The sequence below is a fragment of the Callospermophilus lateralis genome, chromosome 5 (assembly GCF_048772815.1).
Source record: "Callospermophilus lateralis isolate mCalLat2 chromosome 5, mCalLat2.hap1, whole genome shotgun sequence".
NCBI lineage: Eukaryota > Metazoa > Chordata > Mammalia > Rodentia > Sciuridae > Callospermophilus > Callospermophilus lateralis.
In genome coordinates, this window is record NC_135309.1 from 73,098,661 (window position 1) to 73,120,835 (window position 22,175).

At 40.3% G+C, this 22,175-nt stretch overlaps 2 protein-coding genes across 4 annotated transcripts; both read right to left on the bottom strand.

Moving 5' to 3' along the window:
* Positions 1-411: 411 nt before the first annotated feature.
* Igip (IgA inducing protein) lies at positions 412-12,279 on the bottom strand. The gene has a single exon (XM_076856873.2). It carries the CDS (start codon positions 748-750, stop codon positions 589-591), a length of 162 nt encoding a protein of 53 aa, XP_076712988.1. The 5' UTR covers positions 751-12,279; the 3' UTR covers positions 412-588.
* Positions 12,280-12,381: 102 nt separating this feature from the next.
* Positions 12,382-21,300, bottom strand: Pura (purine rich element binding protein A). 3 transcript variants are annotated; one of them, XM_076856872.2, is made up of 2 exons: positions 21,019-21,300; positions 12,382-15,232 (listed from the first exon to the last, which is right to left on the bottom strand). In XM_076856872.2, exon 2 carries the CDS (start codon positions 15,086-15,088, stop codon positions 14,120-14,122), a length of 969 nt encoding a protein of 322 aa, XP_076712987.1. In that variant the 5' UTR covers positions 15,089-15,232; positions 21,019-21,300; the 3' UTR covers positions 12,382-14,119. The 3 variants fall into 3 exon arrangements, with proteins under 3 accessions (XP_076712987.1, XP_076712985.1, XP_076712986.1); XM_076856870.2 differs by having other exon boundaries at positions 20,885-21,300; XM_076856871.2 differs by lacking the exon at positions 21,019-21,300 and adding an exon at positions 15,776-15,916.
* Positions 21,301-22,175: the final 875 nt, after the last annotated feature.

Genomic DNA, 22,175 nt, shown 5'->3' on the forward strand with positions numbered 1-22,175 from the left:
TCTTTTACAATCTTTGCACTACCCCAAACCCATCTCAAATTAAAATGACAGAAAACAAAATCCTTCCATCAGAAAGGAACCTGAACTCTAGGAAAGGTTTTGCCTTCTCTTTAATGTGATAGATGGTCAACTGTCACACCATCAGAAAAAAAACTGACCCAAGATGCCTGACAGGGAGTATCACATAAAATCTTTAAAATAAATAAATTTGTTTTAAAGTAATAGACTTTTACAGTGTGAGAGAGCAATTTAATGTTTGCAGTCCATTCATGATCATAAGTAACAGGCAAGTAGTAGCACACCAGCTACTGAGTCCTTTGATAGATAGTTCCATCTATCAAACAAAACAAACACAAAATAATCAGAGCCACCAGACCCCTTGCCCCCAAAAGCACTGAAACAAAAGACTGATCTGTTTATATAGTCACATGAAAAATAAACATCTTTATTTTTTGCCTACTTTATTTCATTTTTTCAAATAAAATTTAAATCTGTACAAAGTATACTGTTACAGTATATATTTTGTAAGAATCAATGCCTAAAAGAATCACAATACTTCAATAAGCAGTACAGCAGACCTCGCTAGTTTCAGCTTTGATATTGAACAAACTCAAGCCGGCTGATGCACAACACGTTTGCTTGGTTTCCACATGGTGAGTTCCCAGCACTGAGATGGGAGAACATGACAGCAAATATGGTTATATTACAGCCCGACACACTGCGCTTCTTCATGTGATAATAACTGCACATATTTAATACAGAATGCTCAAATTTACTTTTTAAATTGCATTTGCTTACTTTTTAGTTGGCAAAATTCAGCATTCTTAAATGGGGTCCCCAAACAGTGCAAATTAATGATATTCTACTGTATATTGGCACATCTCCAATAAGGATTAACTTGTAAACTCAAAGAATATCAACAACTTAGTTCTAAATTTTAACTAATACACATCTGGTCCATTTAACCAAAGTCATTTTGGAAAGATATTAAAGAACAATTCTATTTCTGAAAGGATCTTGTTTTGACCAATCTTTAGAGAAGATAAATTTTTAAATTGTCATTAAAATGTTTTACTATAAAAGCTTACAAACTTGATTAGAAATTTCAACATTATGATTCACAGCAGACAAATACAAACTGCATATATTCCAACAATACCTACTCTTAGGCTTTCCAACAGAGCACAACCATGTCAGCTGTGTTAACTAAAATTCTGAACAGTGTACTAAATTTATAAGTGGTGCTGGGTCTAGCAAGTGTAAATACACAGTATATTTCAATGAAAAGAATTGTCTTCTTTATACTTTATTTGTTTTCCCATAAGGAAACATTATGTTTACATTCTTTAATAAAGTTAATCTTACATCAGAATATAACTTAATACTGTCAGCAACAGGGACCACACACAGTAAATAAGAAGCACATTTAAAATAAGTCTGAATTCACATAGATTAACATTTGTTGGTTAATAAAATATCAACAGTATTACAATCTTACAATATTTACAGTAAGAAAAATCTAGAGTAATATATACCTTTCACAGCAGGATTCCTTTTTTTTTTTAAATTTCTTCCAGTTTGGGATTGTGTATACACGAAAAGCTCAAAATAAAGCAACTCTGCAATATAATCTTAAAATAATGGCTACTAGGGGGAAATTCTATCACAACCATTGAAAATAATGGTGACTTCTCACGGAGTCTGTGGCATCTGAGAACCCAGTTAATTAACCAAAGTCTTGCTCAAACCAGCCTCAGTTACCCAGATTAAAGCTGCAGAACTCCGGCCTTCCCTGACTGCTGAAAACCCAACAGATTTTCTCATCATGCTATAAGAAAAGAGGGAAAATTGGATTCAGCTTATACCTCATGGCTGGAAACCTCCAGCCAGTGCACATTCCCTAATTTATGCCAAAAGGGGGCTGATTTCATCCCCACAGCATCATAAAAGTCCCAAGCTTACTCATTCCTCAATTCTTGTCCATTAGGATAAGGCATGAAGTTGGCCCATATAGTATACATCAGTATCTTAGAGACTTGGGACGGGGCAAAAAAAACAGATTAGTGTAGTTTGCACTGTGATCAACAGGAAAATGGGAAGTGATGCACATTTCCAATTAGAATGACAAGAAGAAGACCCACATCCCTAAACTGGAATTTGGCTAGGGCATCAGAGTTAGCACCCCCTCTCTGAGTGCCACCAGCAATTAGGATGTGTGCTCTGGGCCTTCTCTAAGAGAGAGCATCTACAATAAGTAACACAGTGTGGGACATAAGTTCAGTGACCACTCCCAAGAAAGCAGATACGATTCTTGAATCTGGGGCTGTCTATGGCACCTGAGGTCAATCATCCAAGCTGTGACCTGTCCCAACCCTGCTTACTTTAAGATATCTGATGGGCACAGAGCACTCAGGGATACGGCTGCTGGCTACTTTGGACTCTAGATCTCACAGGTAATCAACAGGTATCTGGGATTGAATTAGCAAACTGTACCATGGCTCCTTAAACAGACACTGTCAGGTTTGAAATCATGTCAAGCATGAATCTTCACTGTCAGGTCAGAAATAAAGTGGGAGTCTTCCCACATTAGCCAAGGTTATTTGGTCAAAACCTTAGAGGAGTTGGACAGTTTTTCATGTTGCAAGTGATTAGTTTACTTATTTCAGTCAAGCTGGATTGGCAAACCAGGCTGATATATTTAGTTTTGTTTTTTTGATTCTTATATATGTGCTAACCCAAAGCTGTTGTATTTGGGCTAAATACACTGACAGAGAAAATTCAAACAACAAAAGTTTCAGCAAACTTCTGTGGCATTTTCTTTTTGGAAGTCAATGCAAGATCAAAAGGTATTTCTACCCAACAAAGTCTGTTTAAGTGTTTAATGTTACTTCCTTTTTTGGTCCTATACAGAATGCTATGACTTCTATATAGGTCTGAATGCAGCTCCATGTAGATTCCTTCTGTATATCTAAAAATATATACTTTTCAGTAGTTCAATACATGGTTAATCTTCCCACAGAGGAAGATTCTTGTAATCACATGTTGCAAAGTAGAAAAACATCTCCTTTCTAAGAAAGGAAATATACTTTCCTATTGTACACTTTTGAATAAGCCCAAAGGCATGCACCAAAAATCATTATTAAAACTAATACATGCACTAAAATGGTGTAGAGTTAGACTTAAAGTGCTGCTTCTCAATTTTTAAAATTTGAAGACATTTTGTCAGTTGTTGACTCAAAGATTCCCCCCCCCCATGGCATCAAGAGAGAAAAGTTAAAAGTATGCATAAATCTTTAAACTATTCTTTACATGGGGGAAAGAATGGATATATCAACTATCCTATTTATAAACTGGATTCCCAGTTTTAAATAAATCAGTATTTACTGGTAAAAATTGTCAAAGCTAATACACCCAAACAAATGTTACTAGTAAATAATGTTCTACATAGAGAATAATTTACTTTGGTTTTATGCACCTTCTCAAAAATAATACTAGTGTCCCATACATCACCAAATTGATGTGTTCCAGCAAAGTTGTAAGGCAAATCTTTTTTTTCCCTAGTGACATCTTGTTTCCCAACAGACAAAACTAAATTCTTTTGGTGAAGAAGGGGTTAAGATAATGGCTAACCCCTTGGCATCCTGAGCATTGTAGTTTATCAAACTCTACCCTGCTAGAAATTGTCAGGCACCCTGACCCCTGTCTTGAACCAGGAATGGCTCCCATGTCTAGAGATGCCCTGACTGCTTATGAATAGCTCTCAGAACTTTGCTTCTTTTTTCCTTCTGTCTGGATGTTATAAAATTTAACAAAGCTGGTTGCAATGTCACATTTTGCTAGTAGGGGCCACCATCTAATAATAATTAATTCCATCTGAAATGTTTTAAGCCAATAGTTAGTTCCTAATTTTATCAAATACTGGTATTATAATCTTCTCTACAGAGTTTACTTAGAGCAGAGATCCTTAACTTGGGTTTCAGAAGATGTGTGATGCCCCTGAGGTTGTATGCAAAATTATCTGTGTATGTGCATTTTTTTTTTCTGGGGAGAGGGTCCATCACTTTCATCAAATTATTAAAGGTACTGTGACCCCCCAAAAAGGGTTACAAGGACTTAGAGAGATACCCGTAATGCATTTTATATCAAGATTGGGAAATGGGGGTAGAAAACAAAAAACTGCCTAAAAAAGAGGGGATTGGAAAGGAAAATGCTGATCTTTCCCTTTATTCACCTTTGGGAAATAAGAGCTTCAAACTATGAAAAAAAGAATTAATTAAGCTGGTTAAACTCCATTTTTAAAAAAACCCAAAACCATTTTCTAATTTTTTTCTTTTTCCATAAGTAGTAAATTTAGCCTCTAAGAAAAGGTTTAGAAGCTAAATTTTTCTCTTTTCCTAAAGGAAATTCATAGATACAATGCTGAACATCATCCACATTTAAAGATATGACAACATAAAACAGGCAACTCTAATGATGTGAGCCTTTAACTTGCAGTTTTGAGTACAGGATTATCTAGAGTCAAATCCACATTGTTAACCTTCATTTCCCAAAACTGGTCCACTACCTGGCATAATTCCACTAAATAAACCTAAAATCTGGACGATGAAGTTCAAAACTTTCTACTCAAATTGAAAACAAAGCCACATGTTCCAAAATAGAATCCGGTCGGAAACATTCACACTATGTCAGAGAGGACATTCTCATTTTAAATACATGACCAAATTTTCAACAGAATTTGCAAACATAAAGATTCAGAACAACTAGCAAAACATGCTGAGAAGAGCATGTCAAGAATTAAAACACCACCCCCCTCATCCAGAAACACATTCAGGCATTCCAAAAATAAACCAGATTTGAAAAGAGGGCCTCTCCACTTGTTGGTTTTAAGTATAAGGTATGTAAAAAGCTATGGGAAAAGAAATATAAAATAATTCAATAACTTACAAAAAACAAATTTAGCCAAAACACATCTTTCTGTTCTATTGACAAACCTATTATTTTTTTTTCTTTTTTTTTTTTTTTTGCAGTTCTGAATATGGAGTTGCACAATCTCACTCAGACAAAAATTATGCTCACAGGTACACTTTTTGTTCTTTCTAGAGCACATCTTTGAGGTTATAAGACTGGCTCTGGTTAAAATAGTCTCTTATCCCTTGCTGCCCTTTCCCCTCAAAAAGTAAACCAATCCTGAATTCTAAAGAGAAAGAGACATTTAATATAATTATTTCAATACTAGTTCTATTATATAAACCATGAGAAAACTATATGAACATTATGGAAAACTACATGAAAAGAGGGAACTGCCATTGCAACCCACTTCACCTTTATAAGCATGTAACCAGTAAGACTCACTAAGTGAAAACAGAACAACACTCTAAAATCAGACTACCTCAGGGTGGAAGTTGGATCTCAAAGATACACACACACATACACACACACACACACACACACATACACACTCTCTCTCTCTCTCTCCCCCCCCTCCTAAGCTTTCATTTTGTTTAGTTTAACAGTTTAATAAAACTCACATTAACAAGAATTTTATTGGCAAAATAAAGGCCCATATTAAAAATTTTACCAAAACAAATTTTTGTATTACATAGCTAACAATAAGGAATGTTTTCTTGGCCTTATAAAGCACATTTAATTGCATATAAGTTTTGCTTTGGGTGGGATACTGAAAACATAATTCTGCAAGAAACTAGAAAAGACTAGAAACAAAAGTGAAAGTGACTAGTCTTAACTCTCAAAAAATCAAGTGCAAAGATAAATAGTGCAAATAATTAAAACTAGAAATTTTATAGGCAACTTTACATAGACTTTCCTGCTTTTTCACTTTAACATACTGACAATTTTATAAACCCTAACAACTGTATGCAGCATGGAAATGGGCTATCATTTATCTCCACTGATTAGACTCAAGGAAGCCTTTCAAAGACTTGTCTCAGAATCATTTAAATCACTGGTTCTTGACACAGGTTTGGGAATTCACTTCTTTTTAAATGACTCCTATGGGAGGGGCTATTTAAGAAGGCTCTGCACTAACTTAAACAAGTTATAGTAAGTAACTGTATTATAATTTAAAATCTGACACAATAAAATGTGAAGATTATATTAACTGCCAACTCTACAAAATAAGCTATGTAAAAATAATTCTTCTATTGTTAATGAACTTGACATTTATAAAAAAGAAATTACCTCCAAGTACAAAATCAGAACCTCCTTTTTGGGCTATTTAAAGAGATTGTTATTACTAACGTATAGAGATCTGATTAAAACAAAACTTGAAAGTAATTTGTTAAAATCATTGGAAATAAATTTAAAATAGTAAATTTGCCAACAGTTAATCCAAATATATCTAAAATTACATAACTTTAAAAACAAATACAGCAATTCTTTATTTTAAATAATTTAAAATACCCCTGGGATTATAGGAACAGAAAACACTGTCAGCTCACTCTACAAAGAAGGTAAGAACCTCAAAGATGTACTAAATTATATAATTAACATCTGCCACCACTGAACTCTTGGGAATTCTATAATTTTAATGTAAGAGAGAAAGTGGGAAAACAAATAGTAACATAAATATAGGAGGTATGCTGTCTAATTTCAGAAATGTAGTATTTATGAAGACCTCATAAGGTCCACAATGTTAAATGGTTGCCAGGACTGCAAATGTAAAAGAAATAGAAAAAATACCTAAAATTATAATTTAGTACTATTACCTGGTTTATTGTCTTCTTCTAAGAAATTTATGTGAACCAGAGGCTAAAGTTTCTTTAAAAGGAAGAATCTTAGAATATGGATCTTTGTAGACTGCAAATCAAATAATTTGACCTAAGGACCATTTTGAAAAGTAAAGGTAAACCACATTGTGACAAGTGCCCAAGAAAATAATGATGTACTTATCTGTAATGATAAGGATTACCGATATATTCAAATGATAACTGTGAAAAGTTTGAAACTTCATCATCTTTTTCTCAAAATAAGTCACTAGCACCAACTTGCCTTGACCAGAAAAGATGCCACTCCCCAGCTGTGCTACTTAAATTTGTCTCAGAAAAGCAAGCATCCTACAGATGAAAACAGATTTGCATAATATATCATCAGCATCATAGCTAGCTATAGATCAACAGTTTTCTTTTAGCGAATGAGGAACCCATTGTCTCTGGTTATTGAAACTTTTGCAGTGAAGATCAACTTCATTGTTCTTAGCAAACAACTCTTATTCAGACTTCACCTTAGTTTCCTACCTCCAATAAAAATTCCTCCCACTTTACCTCCAAACCATTCCCTTAGGTACCTCCCACACCCCCATTCATAAATACATTAAACAGCTTTCCCCTTCCTGCTCTCAAATTTCCAAATCAGTAAGCCTCAGTTCCCAGTAGCTTACCTAAAATACACATACTTCTTACTTTCTTCAATTTGCAAATTTCTTAACAAACATTAATTTAGATGCTCTTCAAATTACCAACTATAGGGAGAACAGCAGTCAGAAAAAAAAATGCCCAATTACCTCAAAATATAGAAATCTTTCTGGATCACCAGTTAACTATGTTCTAAGACAGGAGTCAGCGATTTCTTTACTTCTTTCTCAAATGGGTAAGCTTGAATGCTACTGGCAGGCCTATGGCAAGAATAAAGAAGAAAAGGAGAGAGAAACAAAGAAAAAAGAGGATAGGAGAGACAAGATACCAGATATATAGGGTAAGGAGGTAGCTCAAGAGCCACCAACAATTTTAACTGCTGGAAATTGCCAATCCACTCCAGCTGAATGAGAGTTTGACTCAATTTCAGTATGATCCTAAAAAATCATTACCTGATGGTCATCACTGTTTGAGCTAGTCAACATAAATAGACATCATCTGTCCCATAACTTTAATTGCCACTTAACAAGGATATCTTTTTCTAAATTCTCCTAGAAGCCTTCTGTATTAGTACATCTTAGACCAACATACATGCTAACAAGAGTAGTTCCATATTTTTCACAATTCTAGAATACAAGGGCTTGGTCCTTATACTTGGAGACCTCTTAGATCCGAAATCAAGAAAATTAAACTCTTTAGCTTAAATTTTCCCCATGAAATGCTACACAATAATTGGTAAGCAAATTATTAACAATCAAACAAAGTATTTGTGAAAACACAAAATCTTGATTCCAAAATGAGCAAAATATTTTTGGTTCTTATTTTACAAAGAGGATCATCATCATCTTTCTATCTATCAACAAGATAATTTTCCACAAAAGCAAAGGACATCTGGAAGAAGGAAGAAAGGATAAGGGAAGAAAAAAGGAAGGAAAGAAACAATAAATACCAAATGTAATATGGATAATTAAATGAATGAGTAGCTATGAAACTCTTAAGAGAAATGTTTTTAACAAGGGACTTTTGCCATATTCAATTTTTCTATAGACATAAATTGCCCAGACCAATTAACATCAAAATTTGGTAGTCAGTTTGGCAGATAAAAGATGACAACCTGTTGACTTAAAACCAATCATATTTTTTCACAATTCATCTGATTGTTCTTGTACCTTGAAACTCTACCTGACTCAGGCTAATGCTAGTATAGATTTATCTTTACTTAACCCATAATCATGAAATTTCTGTTGAAAAGAGCCAGTTGAATGGCCTAGGCCTTATTTTAGGATCAAATAACTTCATAAATCAGCTTTTCTTAAAAGTACATTGCAAACTCTGCGAAGAAGACTCTATAGTAATTAATGCAGCTGGGCAAAAACAGTAATTTTAATAGATGTGATCACTTTAGTTTATGGTGTACTTCATTATAAATGGCCTAAATTTGGTTAACAGGTAATAAAGAAAAACAAATATTACAATGTATGATTTAAAAATTAATAAAATTTAACAACTTTATACAAAAAACTCGTGAATTTATTTGCTTTTTTAATTCCATTTACTCCACTCTCATGAAAAAGTAGACATATGTATAAATGTATATGTACATGTACATACACATATACATATATATCCAAAGTATTAAGACATTCAAATTAGGGATAATCAACTATAAATATTATGCCATAGTTATCACAAATTATTTCAAATCTAAGTTGCTTAAAGATGCTCTTGTTTTAGCATCCTTTTAACTAGAAAGCAAGATCTCATTCAGATATCCAAAACTTTGAAAAAGAAAATTCATTAGAGCTGGTACCTCACTTTTTATAAGAAATCTCACAAGTATATTCATGTTTAAAAAATTTAAATGTAGAGTGTGTGTGTGTGTGTGTGCGTGTAAAACATGAAAAAATGAATGGTTAATATTGAAGAAAAGAGAGCGAACCATGTGTGGGAGATAAAAATAATCATGCTCATAGTGGGGGTCATCATGACTGGCAGAAAACCCAAAATGTCATAAAAAGAAAAACTTGTTAGTTTAGAAAGTTTCAACAGTGCCAAAACACAAAATGTTAAAGCACAGAAATAAATATGAATGAGATAACCTCTCCAAACATTGAGTTCCACAAGAAACCAGGAAGAAAAAACTTGACATAGCATCTTTTTAAATATACTAAATCTTAACTGATTGAAAGATGATATAAAGTGCTTGGGCCATCATACCCTCCCAGATACTTATCATCAACGGATTTATCTTTTCCCCTCCCTTCCACCCAAATTTAGTTCAGTTTTCCTGCAGAAAAAGTACAGCATCCCTACATTAAACGAAATGAAAACAGTGAGTACAACTGATATAGATCCATTGACTTTTATTACAAATGTACTTGATCACTTGGCTTCAAAAAGTTTAAAATCAATACCCTATTTTCTGTATGCCAGTACAAAGCAAACTGTTTTACAAATTAAATACCTAAGAATTTGACAAAAATATTAAAATTTGATGAAAAACAATTATAAAAATCCTTAATCTCTCTTCAAAAAAGGAGGCAGTCTTCCCAGTCCTATTATACAATATCAATAGTATTCACCATTTTTAGAATAGGTAGCTAAATTATATTTTTCTGTTAGCATAAAAAACTCTTTAAACTAATAGACTTTATTTGTATATGCTCCAGTTAAGTTCGCGAATGCCATCTGATTGCAATATAATCAACTATCTTTAATTAAATTCTCACTTACACTTATTTAATAATTTGCATAGTCTGAAAGGGATAAAGGTTATTCTAAGACTAATTACCATAGGCTATTACAGTTCTATTTTTCAAGGCAATAAGTATTTGCTCCCAAATGAAATTGTCTGTCTTCTTTAGGCAGGGGTTAAAATTACTAGCAGCTTTCTCCATTACCTGAAAAATCAAACTGGAAGAGTTATCCATCTCTAAATGTGAAGCCCTAAAAAAAAAAATATATATATATATATATCAATATACTTTCCATTTTGAATCAAATTTCAACCCCTGCGTGGGATAACCAGAAAGTGAGACTTTCAAGGTTTTTTGTTTTTTTTTTTTTAATTTCCCTGTTGGTTTTGGTTTCTACTTTCCATGGCTTTTGAGAAGCTGGAAAACAGTCTGTCTTTCCTGACTAGCATTGCCTTTTTTTCCATTTGGCAAATAATCATCTACATCCAATCTGTATCTAGTAGAGGAAAAGCCGACATGGCTTTTCTTATGAACTTCCTTTGTTGTCAAAGGAATGTATAATGATTTCTACAGTTCTGGTTAGTTAACTTTAGCTCCCTCTGTGGCTGGATGACTGCTGCTTCTAACATCAGCATGATAAATAGGAGGTACAAATAAAAAGTAGCTTAAAAAAAAGATTTGGTGATTAAAATGACAACAACAACACCAAACACACCACACCACACACACACACACACACACACACACACACACTCACAAGCATTTCAAATCTGGTGGTTGATCTCTGGATTAAATTACTTGACAGTGTCTCTCATTTTAAAGAACGTCAATATTGCAATGCATTTCAAGTTTTCTTTTTTTACTTAGGCAAATAACAGTTTAACCAAGCTTTTGGACCTTAATTATAAGACAAAGCAGATCAATAAAAATAAGGCATACTTGTCAGGAATTAAGCTTTGTTTGCTTATTTTTGGCACATTTGATCATACTGTCTTCTATGAATAACACATATGGTCAAATATACCATTCTTTTTTTCAGCACAAACAGGGTTTACCAACTAGTAAAATAAAAACAAGAAGAAATTCCAACATAAAACACTGAATAATAGAACCTTGGTAAAGTACTGAGCACCTGGGAGGGGAAAGGTAGGGGCAGGATGAAACAGGAGAGGGGAGAAGAGAAGGTTGGGAGGGTGTTTGGGGAGGTAAGGTGAGATGCTTTAAAAAAAAAAAAAAAGAGCATCTTTACAGTCACTTAAGTCTTTTTCTATGATCACTTCTTAAGTCTTAAAAGATCTGTATGTGGATTTCTATTTAAATCCACTGACCATAAATCAGACAATGGTTTCAAAATCCTGGTAAGATTGTGTTTAACTGTTAAGAGTGTAAAGACAACTGCACAATACATGTGCTTCTTGATCCGGTAGGATTCCAAACAGAATCTGACGTCTATAGGTAAGAAAGGCTTCGCTTTAGGTAACTGACCCTAAAGAAAACCTCAGGAAAGAACTTGCATCTCAAAGAAAGGACACTTTGCCTAAGTTTGCTGTGTTTTTGTTGACTTGCACTACTTATTGCTGGCTACCATGAAACACTGATCTAAGAGTACTCCAACAACCTGTAGTACAAGGCCTAACTTTTAAGAAGCTATAGTAAACAAGAGACAAAATCAAAGCAATTCTCTTTCCTAATTAGTAACAGCACAGAGAATGCAATCTTTTCCATATCACAGTTAAAGTACAGTGAACAAAACAGCTCAACAAACCTTAAGACAAAAAAAGTGCAGGTTATTAATGTTTACATGCAGTTGATAAGCATTCCAAATGTCACATTATGCACTGTAAAAGCTCAACTTTACTATATGGAAATAAGAAAAATGCACCTTGGGGGAAGGGGAAAAGCAATTTAATCATTTCCAGTGATTTTTGCAAGTAAAGAAACTCCTAACTACTGTACGGTCACCTCATATTTAACATTGTATGAATATTAAAAGCAAACAATTTAATGGGAAAATGCACAGTACAATGAAAATAGCTTGTTATTCAACACATACAGTAGATCTCAAAAACAAAGACAACACACTCAACCAGGGAGCTTAAAAATATCAAATCAAAACCCAAAGAACCAGCAGAAAAAAAATCCTTCAAAAAGACAACTGTTTCGCCTTCCTAGGCCAAATGCTTTACAACGTGAGAAGCACTGATACCTTCCCGCTCCTACAGGTGGTGTTTTCTACATACAGCAGTTAGATCTATATGGCTGGATTTGCCAAGAAACAATTCCATCCCCAGAACTCTCTGTCAGACAAGATCTGAGATCCTTTTTTTTTTTTGTTTTTTTTTTTACCAAAATACTTTCTACACAATTCCAAATCAAAAATCAAAATGTACTGTTTAAGGCATCTTTTTTTATAACATTTTCTCTTCACTCAAAGATGATAGTCATGCAGCAGTTTAATGATAAAAATATATTAATATTTTACTATACAGCAGCAAGAAGTTAGTTGTCAATTAAAAGCACACAAACATCTTTAAATGAAAACCTGTGAAAGACTACCATTACAAACAATTTCAGTTTGGAGAACACTAGCTTGGTAAAGTGCTCTCCTAAGCTTTGCATTTTCATACCCTACACTTTGAATATATGAGTTATAGAACATACTTTGATAGAAGGCTTGTACACTTGGGGAACACAAATACACTTAGCATATAATGTAGCCAGTAATAACTAGCACCACAGCTACATGGAAATCCTTTACATAAACCAACTTGGCTTTCACTTTTAAAACGAAACTCAAAATCCATGGCTCAGTAGGATAACTATAATTGTGTTGCTCTGCTTTTTAACAGGTCTACATAAGTTAATAGCACTGGCAAAAATCAAAGGATAGCTTCAGACCTTTTACAAGTTTAGGAGACAGTGCTAGTGACCACAAATAGACTCACTACCTGAAGTCCAAGTACAGGTTCACTGGAAATTGCTGCACGTTAGTTAAGTTTTTAAAATCTTTCTACATATAATAAAAAAAATATATTATGAACAATACAAGTACATCTCATATACACAATAACAAAACGCCTACTCAGTCAAAGCAAACAGATGCAGAAAAATATGGGATTTCCTTTTTCTTTCTTTCTCTTTTTCCTTTTACTATTTGAATAACTTTGGTTCCAACCATAAAAATCACAACTTAGCAAATTTCATTTAAATGCCTTTTTTAATAATTTCTTCATGTTCACAGAAGTTTCACTGACCATTTTTATGTTTAAGGTCCAGATGCAATGCATATTGTATAAAAGAGAGCACTTATTGTTTACCTTGCATGAATTAAACCTACGTACCTTTAACTCTACAAACTTCTGCATAACATTTAGACAAAGCTCAGACACACAGCATGCCTAGCCCTCATATATATACACATCTCTAATCACAGGTATATAGGGTGTCAAATATACTATAATAACCTCCATGTAAGGTTTGAAATTTGGTAACAAAATGAGAAAAACTAAAAATATTATTTTACGTGTTCTAAAATATCTCTTTTTTGTGCTAAAGTCAAATGTTAGCTCAACATGAAAAGGACTTTTATATAATTCAGCAATATTATAATCTTGACCATTTTGCAAACACTTTTAATAATAATAGCTTAAACGTGTACAAAAGTTCTTGGTTAATTAGGGAAATAAACACTCAGTTCTTTATATTTTTTAATCAAGTAGGAAACACAGTTCATATAATGTTATTACTTTTTGTATTTTTTTTTTTTGTTTTTTGTTTTTAGCAGCTGCTTACTGTTTTATATGGTGGATAAAGTGGACAACATCCAGCGATGGGTGGCAAGTCAAGAAGAGAAACTGTCAGTTGGTGGAGGTTCTGTGGGTGGTGCTCCCTTGGAGTTAACAGTTATTTCTTTTTTTCTTTTTTTCTTTTTTTTTTAACTTTTTAACTTTTATTTTTATCTCTTTCTTTACAGTATATTTTCTGTGTGTGGCTGTGTGTATGTGTGTGTGTGTGTGTGTGCATGTGTGTAGGGTTTTTTTCCATTCAGTTTGATCAATCTTCTTCCCCTTCTTCTTCTCCCTGCAGTAGCAGAGTGGCAGCGGCGGTCTCCTCCTGCTGCTGCTGCTGCTGCTGGTGGAGCTGCTCACAGGCAGCCCGCTTCTCCCTCTGCTTCTCCTGAATCTTCTTCATCTCCTCGGAGTATTTGCAGAAGGTGTGTCCGAACTTGGCCCACACCTTGTAGGGCACGGTGATGGAGTTGCGGTAGGTGGGTTTCACCTCACTCACTCGCATAAACACGCCGTACTTGTTAGAGCCCACATCGAAGAAGAAGCGCTTGTTGTCCACAGTCAAGGAGGTGCCCTCGGGCAGCTCAGCCGGCTCCTCCTCCACTCCGTAGTCGTCGATGAGCTTGGCCAGAGCGTCACGGAACTCGATGAGCCCCTGCGCGGGCAGCGCAATGGTCTGGCCCTGCGTGGAGCCCAGGCCGGGCCCCCGGTTGACCGTCTGGCGGATGCGCAGGAAGCGGCCGCGCTGGTTCTCCTTGAGATCCATGTAGTACTTGCGGTTCTCGCGCACCAGGAACTCGCTCTTGAGTGCCCGGCGCGGCTCGTCCTGTGCCTGGGCCAGGTCGGGCGGCTGGCTGGGGCCCAGCTGCGCGTAGTGCTCGATGAAGTCTCCCAGGTAGTCGCGGAACTCCACGGCCACTGACATGGAGAGAGTGAGGCGGCTCTTGTTGCCGCCCGCGCCCACCTCAGCGATCTTCAGGAAGCGGCCCTTGGCGTTCTGCTTCACGTCCAGGTAGAAGCGCTTGTTCTGGATGTCCACCCGCTTGGAGGCCAGCTCCTGCGTCTCGTGCTGCAGCCCCCCCGGGGCCCCGCCGCCGCCGCCGCCACTGCCGCCGCCGCCCCCGCCGCCACCACCGCCCCCGCCGGAGCCCGAGCCCGAGCCCGGGTGCCCCAGGGAGCCGCCCGAGCCCAGCGCCGCACCACCCTGCTCGCTGCCGCTGTCTCGGTCCGCCATGATGCTGCGCTCCGCCGCCGCGCCGCCGCCGCCGCCTGCCGCTCCGCCCGCCGCCTCAGTCGCCTCAGCCGCCGCTGCTTTCCCTCCCCGGCTCCGCCTGCTGCCGCCGCAACCCCCACAGCCAGTCAGCCACTCTCGCGAGATCTGCGGGAGAGACGAGACAGACGAGACCCGGTAACAGGGCACTGACTCCCCAGTACAGTAGCAGGGCGCCCTACTGTACGCGCCCACCCGCCCGCCAACACGTGACCCGTGCCCCCTCCCCAATACCAGCCCCCCCGGCTGCCCGCCCGCCAGGCGGCGCCCACCGCTGGCCCTCACTCTACACCCCCAGCTGGGGGTGGGGAGGGAGTGGGACTCGCCGCGTCGCAGCTCTGCTGCCGCCGCCAATGCCACCACCACCACTGTGGCTGTCGCTGTCGGCCAGACCTTAAGCGGCCTTGGCCCAAGGAGTTGGGGGATTGGGGTGAGAAGGGGTCTGCCATTCTAAGCACAAGGAACTGGCCTGAGTTCTGCTTTCCAGTGACCCCCGAGAGAGGATGGGGGGGAGGGGCCTGCGCAGCGCAACATCGCCCACTGCAGAGAAGGGACACCGAGTCACAGCCACCCCCTCCCATGCGGGCCTCAGTCAGACCTAGACCCAAACCCAGACAGGCCCGCCCGCCACCCAGCTTGGTTGTCTCCTACCGCAGAGCCCTGGCCGCAGAAGCAGGAGAGGAAAAGAAGGTGGTGCGGTAGTAACCCTTAGCTGCAGAGGGGGCTGCTGGGGATGAGATGGGGCGCCGGCAGCAGTGGCGCGGAGCAGCAGACACCTAGCCCGTCTCTCCCCTCTCCTTCCCCTCGCTCCCGCCGCTCCCCCTCCCCGCGCACGGCAGCGGCTCTGGCCTCAGATGATCCCGCTCCCCCTCCCCCCAACCGCAGCCCCGCACAGTCGGGCGGGCGGGCGCACTCACCGGCGGGGGGAGCCAAGCGGAGGACAGTAGCTGCACCAGGGCTGGGGTGCCCGCAGTGCCTATTCCAATAGGCTCTACCCTTACTGCCAAATAGCAATCAAAAAGAAACCCCACACTCACCAAAAACCTGCAACCAGTCCCCCCTTGGGACCATGGATGCCTGCTTGCCTCCCCCTCCTCCTTCCGAGATTTGGGGAAGGGGGGCACCCTGCTCAGGGTTGAGCCCAGCCTGGGTTGCTGGCCAGCTCTGCGGATGAACCAGGCCCTGCCGGGCATTCAGACCCTAGCCCACTCTTTTTCCTCTCTGGAAGGACCCAGAATGGAGAAGAAAACCAAGCAGGCTTTCGGAAATTCATGAGCTAAAAATGTCAGGAATTTCCTGGGAAACGCAGTTCCTTACGGGATTCATTAAAGCAGGTTCGCTTGCCCCTTTTACTCTTCCTTCGTAAGTGTCAAGGAGGGCCTCCATCCCCCCCCAAAAGTAAAACATTAAATGATCGCTGGTTTTAATTCAGACAGCTAGGTTACCGACCATTAATTAACCAATGACTCTTTGGACGGTGACAGCTAAAGGGGATCTTCTCTCCTAACAGAAAGAGGCTGAAGAGTAAGAGGAGTCTCAGAAATAATTGGTTTCTTTCTTCCCAGATCTGATGCATAATCTAGGCCCTATTTTCCAACTCCCAGATAGGTAGTGAATGCTTATAACTCCCTCACTGCAATGTGCAGCCCTCATAGCTGTGAGAAAGCTAAGGCCTATTTTCAGGGAACCCCTACCAATGCCCCCATACTCGCCATCACGTTCTGCAGGGGGCTGAGCACACAGATCATGCAGTCTTAGTCCTGGCTTAATCAAGCAAGGATTGCTGCCTCGATCCATCTGTGGTTTCCACTCCCATTGAACATCTCCTCCTTTACTTCAAAAGTAAGGAGATTTGCCTCCCCCACTCTTAGCTATTGAAACAAAATGACTACATGGTTGCCCAAAAGTAAAGACTAATGATCAAAAAACTAAGCACAATCTAGAGGATAAGCCTTGTCATTCCCCGAACACTCAAAGTCCCCGATTATATCCTTTCACTTTTGGGGCAAACCTGCCTGTTAGGTAGACATGACTTCCTTTTTCTTTTAGCAAGAGCCCCATTCTACTCAGCATTAGCTTCTTCAGCTCTGGGCTGAAGTTCACTAGCTCTCATTAAGAGGAAGAAACAGGGCAAAGAGCCCTGGCTACCAAAGAGCAAACTGGGGTAGTCCTGTGATACAGCCTCAAAAACATGCACCTAGGTCTAGTGGTCTCTGAAATGGCTTCCTGAAGGGGAGGTTCACTCTGTGAGATAGAAACCCAGGCTCTGGGCCCCACAAAAAGATTTTTAATTTAGGGGCAACCTTTAGCAGTATAGGGTCCCTCAGTGCTTTATTTTCTACAGTCTCTCCCCTATCCCTAAGTCAGTTGGGAAGGATACACAGGAACTTTTAGAGTGCTTCCTACCACACAAAAATACATGTGTGAAGAAGCAGTGTCTTCTCTGGGCTCACAAAGCAGTGATCAGGACCCTGGATAGACCCCGAACGTAAAGGCTGAGTGGCAGGGTCTCTGCATAAATACCAACTGTAAACTAAGGCTAAGTTCTGTTGTAATCTGATCTAGAAAGGGCTGCTGCTCTTCCTCAAGGGTTTCTCTTATGATAAACCAAACTCTTCTCCCTTAATGAGAGAAACAAGATCAATGAGATTTTGAAGGGGTCCGCCGGTCAGTCCCTGCCATTCTTCCTCGCCCAGGATGATTGTACCAGGGACAGACGCCTCGGGCTCAAAACTGCCTAACTCCTGCCTAACTTTGTAGCCTAAATTTCTTGCTTTCCGTCCCAAATGTTTATGTCCAGCAGTTCTGAAGCGGTTTGAGTTTGGGAATGCCCTGATTTGAGAGAGAGAGGGAGAGAGGGAAGCGACTGTCACTAGGAATTTACTAGAGGCAACTAAGTTTTAGACAGAACATAAATTAAATATTTGCACACTTAAACTGGGAGTTTTAAATGAAAAACCAGCACATGACTGAGACCTGGATCTTGTCACATAAATAGGTACTTATTTTATACTACTCATCGTGTATGTGTAAGATTTCTGCCCTTCTATGCCAGTTTCACTCCTACTTTATACATGTATCCAAAAAGTAACAAGATTAATTAATGCCTTTTCCAAAACAGTTCAATGATAAACTAGACAGTATATTTTCATTTCTGAGCCAAGAGTGTTAATTTCAAAATAAGTCTGTTAGTATGGGCTTTTTCTCAGACTAAGAAGTAAGAGGTGGCTTCATCAGACTACACGTACAGTAGTCATGAAAAGTAGTCTAGGAGGAATGAATATTAACTTGTAGAAAATTCTGAAAAAGTTTAGGACCTTAAGTAGAATTTCAAAGTTATGAGTACTGTAACATTGAAGAGTCATTATAAAATTGTGGATTTAAAAGATTACTAACCATTTTATTAGTTATCTAAAACAATATACTAATATACTCGATGAATGAAAAACCTATTCTAGTATTCAGCTGTTTGAATTTGTTACTTTAAAACAAATAGTTGTAAAACTAAATTTACAATTTCTTTACAATGCAGGGAAGACAAAAGGGAAACGAAATATAACGTGCAGCTAATTAATATGCAGCAAAATAACCATGTTAATGAAAAATCATCAAAAAGAAATATTCCCTTTCTCCTAAAAATTTGCTTACATTTAAAAACCTGATAAACATCTCTAGATTTTTTTATTTCATTAATACTATACACACATTTAAGAGCACAGAAACTGCTTTATTTTTAATCTCACTATGTATTTAACAAACTGTTACTCACAAAAAAATTTTTTGCACAAGGAAACAGACATTAGGCAAAACAAGGAGGAAAAACGTCTAAATTTTTCTCATCCTGAACTACAGGTGATTCAGAAATAATCCAATTCAGCTTTGTTTTTCTTAAAATCAAAATCAACCCACATTTATAAAATAAACTTGTGAAAGAGAGGGTATCTACCTCTGGGTAGTTAAACCCTTTGGATTATAGAGTTCCCAACAGAAAAAATATGCTGATTAGTATTTTATGAAAGCACACATTTCCAAAATAAAAGTGAACACTAAAACTTGTTTTCAAGGGCTACCTGTGCTAAACCAGACAATTATTTTCAATACCCAATCATTAAAATTAACATGAATGTTGCACTGTAAATGTTCCAAGTGGAGGAATTTCTTCTCATGGCTACATTTATCAGGAAAATTAAGGGAAACCCTGAAGTAAATCCTAACATTTAACAACATCATTTCATAATACCAGCATTTCACAAATCATTTTTAAAAAGCATGTCCCCTTTCTGTAGCTCACTATTCTTGAAAACTGTGCCTCTTCAATGCCATACTAATGTTTAGAATTAAAGATATGAAACATTTAAAATCTGAAGAGAACAATGCATGTGATAGAACCTTTGCATTCCCTAATGTCTTCATTTTAAACATTTGCAAAAGAGTTAAATAAAATTAACACACATTCTAAATTCGATAAAGATTCAGAAAACCCGACATTTGCCCAAAGGTCCAAACAGAACCGATTTAAATGTCAAAAGCTTCCTCTCTTCCGGCAGGTACTTAAAATGATTTTACTAGTGCTGTACCCAAAGGAATGAAATCAGCAACTCTCTCCACACTCTAGTCAACACTCCAATTTCCAAAGCCGCAATTCGCAAACGTCAGTTGGGCGGGGGCATGGGGGTCTAGAAACAATCCCCACATTTCCTTTTCCCCTGACAGTCTACTAAAAGATGTCAAACCAAATCCGACCAATCAAGCCTATTGTAAAGCACTAGGACTACCCTACCAAGGACACGGGACACAAGCACAGACAACGTCAAGAAAAGCTTTCCATAAGCCCCTGGCCCGACAGAAACATAAGGGTCCCAAATGAGAACGAAGCAGAACTGTCAAGAAAGTCCCGAAGAGGCAACGGAAATGAAGGTGGCATTTATTCTGGGGTCGACAGCTACAAATCAAAGTTATCCAACCAGTCTCTCAGGGCCTCTACCAAAGTTCAGGCTTATGGCAGAAATACTGGTCGGGTTCCTTCCCTTAAAATATCATAGGGCACTGCCGCTCAATGGGAAGACCCTCCAGCTTCGTATCAGTTCCTTTTGCCCCCGAACAAAGGTAGAAGGGGTTTTTGAGCTGACCTAGCGCTGTGGGGCAGTAAAAATGCCTGGTTCGGGCCACCCATCCTTGGGCCTGGCTTCATCTGCGATGTCAGCATCAATGGGGGGTTTTTGTTGTTGTTTTGTCTTTTTTTTTTTTTTTTAAACAACGCACCCAGGGTGGGTGTATGCAATGGGTTGGGGAGTAGATTTAAAATAGAGGAGAGGAGAAGTTCATTGGTAGTGGAATCTAAATTACAGAATCTTCTTCTCTCTCCCCTCCTTCCTGTGTTGCCGTTCAGGGAGTGTCGGCCACGTCTAGCGCACTGTCCCAGGCCCCGGGGCGAAGATGGTCTGGGGAAATGGGGCTCAGGGATTGCTAAGAACATCATTGGTGGTATCCAGCGCCTGCGGATGTAGGATTTTTAAAGGGGAGGGATGTTATTTTGTTCTTTTTCGGAGGTGGAGGGGGTTTATTCGTTTGTCGCTGCGAAGCGCGGGGGGGGGGGCGGGGGGGCGTTGCTACACCGCCTAGGTCCCCGAGAAGAAGGGTGTGGGGATGTCTGCAATGGTAAGATCATTATTCCTGGGCTAAGAGGGCAATTAAAGGGGACGGGGTGGGCGACACCTCCAGCTGTGGCAGCTGCGGCAAGGAAGGTCGCGAGGGGCTTACCGGGGCGGGCGGGCGGGCGCTGTCCTGCCGCAGGTGAGGGAGGGCGCAGTCTGGAGGGAGGGAGGGTGCGCGCGAGGCAGGCGCTAGGCTGGCGCGAGGAAGGGGGGAGGGGAGGAGGGCGCGCGCGCGCACACCTGTCCTGGACAGCGGCGCGAGCCGAGCTGCGCCTCACTCGGGCTCTGCGGGCTGAGAAGGAAGGAGGGCGGGCGGGGGCGGGACGCCGAGGGGAGGAGGAGGAGGCGGCGGCTCGGATGGCTGGCTCGGCTCTCGCTCGTTCTCCCTCCCGCGGGCAAGCCCGGCTCACACCCTGCTTCTCCCGCTCACTCACAGCCCCCTTGGCTCTCCCTCCTCCTCCTCCTTCCCCTGCGGGATCCGCTCGCCGCCGCCGCCGCCGCCGCAGACGGCAAGTCGTGGCAGCCAGACGTCGGCGCGTAACCCGGCGCTCCGTGCGTGACTCCAGGCGACGTCAGCGCGCGCTCCGCGCTCCCCACCCCCGTCAGTGGCTCGCGCCCTCCGCTCTCGCGTCCCTAGGTTTCAGTTGCAGCCACGGCGGCCGCTGAGCGCGTTCCCTCCGCCTCTCGCGCGCGTGAGCGCGCCTTCCCCGCCGTTGGCGCGTCAACATCCCGGGCCCAGGCCTTGGGGCGCGTCTGAGGAGGGTGCTGTCTGGAGCCACTTCACTCGCACTTCCTCCGCCCACAGCCCAGAGAGACCTGGGAGAACTTAGATCTTTGGGTTTCTGAAGGCCGAGGCCAGGCTCAGGCGGGAATAGAACCCCAAAGGGCCTGCGCCAGCTCCAGCTTAAGGCCCACGGCGTCGCTGCGGTTGCCTCATCACACGCTCCCCTCCGCCCCGTCCCTCTGGCGGCAATAGGCCTTTCATCTCTCGCGAGGGGCTCACCTTGGCCTTCAGACACCCGCGGAGAGGGGCTGGAAGGGCAGAATTAGCATAAAGAAGAAAGAGGCTAGACCGAGTTCAGGCTTTAGCCTCAGGAATCCTCGACAGGAAGTGTGGGGTTGCTGCCCAGCCTCCCATGCCGTTTAGGTGAATCTGGGCCCCTTTGAGGGACTGTGACTAAGGACAAAACTGATAAATATTATTTATGCGTCCTTGGGCCGATAGGTGGAGAGCAAAAAGGCTGAGTTAATTTTCATAAATGGCTACGTAAGGGCAAAATGCTGAATTTAAAAATGTCCTTTAAGACAGATTTATTGAAATCTTACAAAGTTTGACAATCCTTTCCTTTTATGCTGTCATATTTCACTTTTGCAGTACTATGTATATAGAAGTAATG

Excerpts from the sequence above, each read along its gene's own strand:
- Pura (XM_076856872.2), bottom strand. The coding sequence starts at position 15,088 with ATGGCGGACCGAGACAGCGGCAGCGAGCAGGGTGGTGCGGCGCTGGGC.
- Igip (XM_076856873.2), bottom strand. The coding sequence starts at position 750 with ATGTGCAGTTATTATCACATGAAGAAGCGCAGTGTGTCGGGCTGTAAT.